Raw genomic sequence first — 5,939 nt, 5'->3', positions numbered from 1 at the left:
CTTTATAACGGTATTGCCGGCGATAATTTTTAATTTGCACGCCCATAATATTCAATGGATAATTCAATCCCACGTGACCCGGATTTTCATTTCGTCGACGATCGACCCTGGCCGCCGCTCGTTACTCGATAATCCCCGTGATCAGTGGCAATTGGAATCTCCTCGCACTTCAGAGCATCAGAAGTTATTACTCGGCTGTGCCCCCGTTACGAGCAGTTTATTTTCATTAGAGCGGCGATACACACGCTCGTGCGGATCCGCCGCCGCCCGGTTACGCGGGTATCCGCGCGCGGATCTTCCGCGCCACGCAGCTTCCCGGTATTAATGATCGATAGTCGCGTAATAAGGTGCTCTATCTCGTAACAATGTGACTGCCACCGTTATTACAGCGTGTACATATCCCTGTCGTCGCGTCCCACTGAAACGCGGCAGATAATTTACGGCAACAACTTTAAAAGCAATTGCACCAACGTGTGGGCGTGTATCAGCATTGTCACTTTATCTTTCTGAGCCGCGATGTAATGTGTTGCGACATAGTTTCTCGGTAATATACCTTCCATAATCAGCTCAGCCGTGTATCAGTTGATCAGCTTGAGCGCAACTACTCTGTAATTTTGAAATAAAACGTACTTTCGATATCCGTTCGAAATTCATGAAAGCATGAAAATTTATGTAAATAGTAGTACGTATTATTAATATCCCTTCGAGAGTAAAACTCGATAAAGAATATTGTAATCGGGAACTACAAAATTACCATTTTATCGTATTTCCAGACATATTATATTTCTCAAATATTTTGCATCGCTTTTTTTAACGAATCCGGACCAAATTCAGACCATCGAGTAATTTTTAGTAAAGCGCAGAAAATTCTCGAAAATTGAGTAATTATAACTTGTGGGTGGCTTATGTATTGTATATTTAACTTTTCACCCATTTCAATGGGCGTTTTCAAATAAACGCGGGCGCTCGATTAAAATGTTAATCAATTAAAAGGTTTTCGATAAATGTAAAAAAACGAGTTTTATGCATAAAAGAATAGGAATGCATAATAAAAAATATTTTTGGTCACGTTACGTCTATTAAGCGAAACGTCAATTATTTATCGGAAACCTTTATTAATTTTGTAAATTCTTATTCATATAGTTTACATGTGTCTATCACGTATTTGTCAATATAGTTCCATATTCTACATCGAGAAAGAACGGGGCAATACAGGCCGCGTATAAAAGGAATAAATATGCATTCTTCCGTCATATTTATGTCGTTTATCGCGTACAAAGGGGATAAACTATATATTTACAATTGTATACGATACGGTTATCCCGGTGTGTAATATCGGACGGTCAGCACCGTTGTTACCTTTGGCATACAAATACAGAAGCATCAAACGCGTTGACGATTCGGGGGAGAGGAAAAGTCTAATCATGCCAGGTACAAGGAGAGCGATCAGTCACCCGGTTGTCATGGGCCACGGTCGCCAGTTTTCTTTCAGTACGCCGCCGCGTGCGCGGACAACGCCGCGTACTCGTGAAGATGGTCTTGGTCGTGCCCTTGACCGCCGTAGACCCCGCCCGAATGATCATTCTTCCCGGAAGTGTGTACCACCGCGTGAAATCCCTCCTTGTCAGCGTGGTAGCTGACGACCCGGAGGCTACCACCTGGATCTTTCACGGTATACTCCCCGGACACGCTGCTCCCTGCGGAAAGAAATATCCATTAAGAGGTAGAAAGGACTTTCTTGACTCGAGATTGGATAATCGTAATCGGAGATGACAAAACGTCAGTATAAATATAGGTTAATAATAACATATTTATATTGTCAATAATTTTGTTAGAAAAATCCAGTCTTACGAAAAATTCTTTTGATGACAAAAATAATTCCAGAAGAGAATTAGAACAACCTATAAATATTACCTATTGATTTCCATTCTTTCCTCGCTGTGTTTCAATTGTGCGCGACAACAAAAATTTTAATTTATTTTAAAAAATATTTTGATAAAATGTTTAGCTATCTTAATGTTTCGTATATAATTTCAAATAATTCCAGTTCTACACGCAGTTATGCAAAATGTTATTAAAATGTTTGAATAAAATTTGTCGACGTATCCTTTAAATAACTTACAATTTTTCAGAGGAGAGATTTGATTGCATGGGCATGCTATTTACTTATAATCTTTAAAATTTATGTTTAATACTAAACATTGGGATATATTTAAAACTGAAATTAAAACTCCATCAAACGGAATTCAAGAAGTTCGCTCGAAGTGTAGACGTAGGTTTTTTTATTTACTTGAATTCCTGAAACGTAATTCTTGAGACGTCTTTCACTTTCAATCGCTCGTGGCATGAAAACCGAGAGAACTAAACACTTCGATACTTTCGCTAAGGAAAAATTGATTCGCCAACTTGATCAGGGAATGCATTTGTAAAGTTTGCTCAATTTTGGGAGTAAGTTTGTACCTTCACACAGCACGCTCTTGTATACAACTACGATATCACACCGATGCGCCGGTTGAAGCCAGTTTACAATTCCTCGAGTCAACTTCACGACTCAAGTAAGAAAACGTAATTCTCCAACTGAAGAGTTGACACAGACGACGTACACACGTTATATACCCACACATACACCCACGCACACGTACGCAGGAGCATTCGCACATACCGGCTCGCGTATAGTTCTCGACGTGTCGCAGGGCTCGCTCGCGGGCAGTCTTCGCAGAAATGCAATTTTCTTTTCATACCCGTGGCAATTTTTGCCGACGTCAGCGTCGGAACGCCGCCGATGTGTCGTCGGCCTGCACGGTGTGGAAATCGGATAAACGGCGTGTGTGTAGCCACAGGTAGCCGGGAGCCCATTCAAAGAGCCGCTCGCTCGGTCTCTCGCGCCGTTTGTCGTCGCCCCGCGAAAGTCACGAAGGCACATATAAAAGTGACTCGTCCTTTTCACTCACCGTCGCTGGACTCCTTCTGGCCGTGAAAGTCGCCGGTATGATGATCCTCGACGCCGTACGAGAACTCGTACTTGGGCTTTGCCACGTAGTCGACCGTGTAGCCGTCGTGATGGTGATGCTCGTGGTGGCTCTGCAGATAGTTGTGCTCGCCGAGATGGTCCGGCAGAGGTACGTGCGGCACTTTCACCTCGTATTCGGGTCCCTGCACCGGCCCTTTGAAATGCATGTACGAGCTGGCCAACGAGACATGATGATCATGGTCCAGCGGTATCACGCCGGCGATTGATCGATCGACCAGGGCGAGGCCGATGGTTAGTGCGACGGTGACCTGCGACACAAGAAGTTTATGTCGTCGGCGGTGTCGTGTTGTCCGGGGGACTCACCCGGACGGCACACCGTGCGGCAGAAAGGGGGGGCTTTCGATGCTCTGATAGCTATCGATCACGGTTGTAAATAGCGCGCGCGTTATGAACCGAAGAGTTCATTTACATAAGCGCCAGACGTATTCATCCGGGGGAGGACTCTATTCTTCGTGGTCGCCCTGCCTATTGCAATATTCTTATTTACCAGAGCGGGGGGGGGAGGGGAGGGGAGGGAAAAGCTTCTTTTAGAAAAAATTTTGCTGTAGAATATAATCGATTGACGGGAAGGAATTGCTGAGCGAGGGGAGATGTAATTCAAACATTTTTATGTGTGCCGGTGTCAAATACTTTTTTCCGCGCGCATATAAACAGTCAAACAAATTGGAACATTTCAAGCTAGTAAAATGCTCGACGAATCGAAATTGCATGGAAATGTTACCATGATCTATACGATCGATGTCGCCTATGTATACAGACTCACTCGACGCCATGATGAAACTCTAGAAATTTACGATATACATCGACATCGAGAGCGGCCGGGATCGTCGACCTCTCGGTTTTTAATTACGAGGATCCCGAGAGCTCGGTCGTCAATGTTCAAACCAACATGAACCCGTCCGACGGCAAGTACTCGATTGAAACAGCGAAATGGACGCGCGATTCATCGGGGAAACGTTAACCTTCGTCTTTGCTCGTATTACGCTTCGGATCGGCGCCTTCGCGTCTTAAAATTAAAGCTTTTTACTCGAGCTTTTCAAGCGTTTTAATCATAAATTGAGATAATAAGCAGACCGTTAAGATATCTCCGAGCAAGATTGAACGAGTCGCGTGTGTGTATGTTATTTAAACGCGATACTCGATATCTAAAATATTAAGCTGTGCACTGGCGATAAGACATACAAGTGTGAATTATAAATTATAATTCTATTTTATGCAAATTTTGTCAAAACTAACGCCACATGCAGCCACTGTTTCATATAGTAATTGTACATGTAAAATGCACGTAGAGATGTGCAGTTTGCATTATTGCATATATAAGTACACGCCCAAGTTAGGAATACAGCGGAATATATGCAGAAAGAGATAGAATATGTGCATGTTAAAATGTACTATGTAAGATTTTACATGCGCTTGTCGAGTTACGAAACTTCACAATATCATGTATACTTAAGTATCATTATCAAAAGATTATTATATAAGTATTGCATATTATAATTCGCGCAGAATTTCAGACGCGTAATAAACAAGCAATTTCAAAAGACAATTATCATTAGCATTATGACTTAATTTAAAAGCTTTCGCGGCTGTAACATCAGCTTTTTCCCACAACGGAGGTAGAACGCGAGTTCGCTAAAAATACATAAGAAGGAGAGATGTATTCGTACTCGTATACACATTCGTAGATGTACACGCACACATACGTGAGAAAATAATAGAAGCTCTTGGCCGTAATAAAACAACTAAAACTCTCTCTCTCTCTTTCTCTGAGGTTGAGAAGATCTTAAGATTAGCCAAGTACAAAAGAACCGAGAGCTTAATACAATTAAAGAGAAGCGTTTGTTACAAGTCAGCGTGCACTTTTTAATTTTCATGAAGTTCAACCTCAGAATCTTTACCAACCTCTCTCTCTCGAGAGAGAGCACGCGCCCGCCCCGCTGCAGTGAAACGGACACTATCTTTCGCGAAAACTTACGCTCGCGACAATCCGGCTGAACTAATTACATCGAGTAGACTTAAATGTTAGGGAACACTTTAATCCCATCTTATATTCACGACGTTGCTTAGATCTTCGTAGACAAAACCGCGCTTCACCTTCCCGCCCCGTCCCGAATTATTTATTTCGCCTCGACCCTCCCGCGCGCATATCACCGCGCCAATTATATGTGCGTAATTACTGGCAATTTAGAATCCGTCGCCCTTCACATTTATCCCTTTCCTAGCCCTTTATATCTCACTCTCTCTAGTTTTCTTTCCTCTCTCTCTCTCTCTCTACCTCTTTTTTCATCTCTCTGTATTTTTCCGTCTGTTCTTTAACGAGCACTTTCTCCGATCCGCGTCACTTTTCTCCTGCCTTCGCGACGAGTTTCGACACTCTACCTTGAAAGTCATCTTCACCATTACGATATTTCAGGCGGCCAGGTGAGAACTGCAACTTACCAGCGTATTTTCTAGGCTTTTATACCGCGGCACGCTCTGCATACACGCCGCTGCGCATACACGCGTGTGCCGGTTCCGGTTCCGATTGCCTATGCAGATGTCCATGTGAAGATGTACTTCCGAGACAGTCAGATAAACGTCGCACGGAGACGTCAAAACATGCTATTATTAATAAACGAGGAAGTAACTAACAATAAACTGTAGATAAACAGGTAACAAGATTAAAACACGCTTCACTAACATTAAGGTCTTTAAAGCACACGGTACTTACAAAAATAAACAGAAAAGACTATATTGATAAAAGGAAAAAGAAGTAACTTGCTAATTTAAATATAGAGCTTCGCAATGTATAGAAATAAAAATGTATAGAAATAAAATAGGTATTTATATGACAGATTTTTAATCATAAAAGAGAGAGAGAGAGAAAGAGAGAAAGGGAGAAATAGTTATATAATAGAAGCAGAAATAT

General features: G+C 42.2%; 1 protein-coding gene across 1 annotated transcript; it reads right to left on the bottom strand.

Moving 5' to 3' along the window:
- Positions 1 to 1,095: 1,095 nt before the first annotated feature.
- On the bottom strand, positions 1,096 to 5,527 carry LOC105453892 (cuticle protein 19-like). Its single transcript, XM_011696169.1, has 3 exons — positions 5,471 to 5,527; positions 2,952 to 3,279; positions 1,096 to 1,697 (listed from the first exon to the last, which is right to left on the bottom strand). The coding sequence occupies exons 2-3, from the start codon at positions 3,175 to 3,177 to the stop codon at positions 1,489 to 1,491; spliced, it is 435 nt and encodes a 144-aa protein (XP_011694471.1). The 5' UTR covers positions 3,178 to 3,279; positions 5,471 to 5,527; the 3' UTR covers positions 1,096 to 1,488.
- Between the last annotated feature and the right edge of the window lie 412 nt (positions 5,528 to 5,939).

Source organism: Wasmannia auropunctata, unplaced genomic scaffold (genome assembly GCF_000956235.1).
Source record: "Wasmannia auropunctata unplaced genomic scaffold, wasmannia.A_1.0 LD335994.1, whole genome shotgun sequence".
Classification (NCBI taxonomy): Eukaryota; Metazoa; Arthropoda; class Insecta; order Hymenoptera; family Formicidae; genus Wasmannia; species Wasmannia auropunctata.
Note: the sequence above shows the minus strand (reverse complement) of the source record. Positions and strands in the feature narration are given on the sequence as shown.

Coding starts and splice junctions, on each gene's coding strand:
- LOC105453892 (XM_011696169.1), bottom strand. CDS start 3,177: ATGCATTTCAAAGGGCCGGTGCAGGGACCCGAATACGAGGTGAAAGTG. Junction 1,698..2,951: donor CCAGAAGGAGTCCAGCGACG/GTGAGTGAAAAG, acceptor TTCTTTCCGCAG/GGAGCAGCGTGTCCGGGGAG.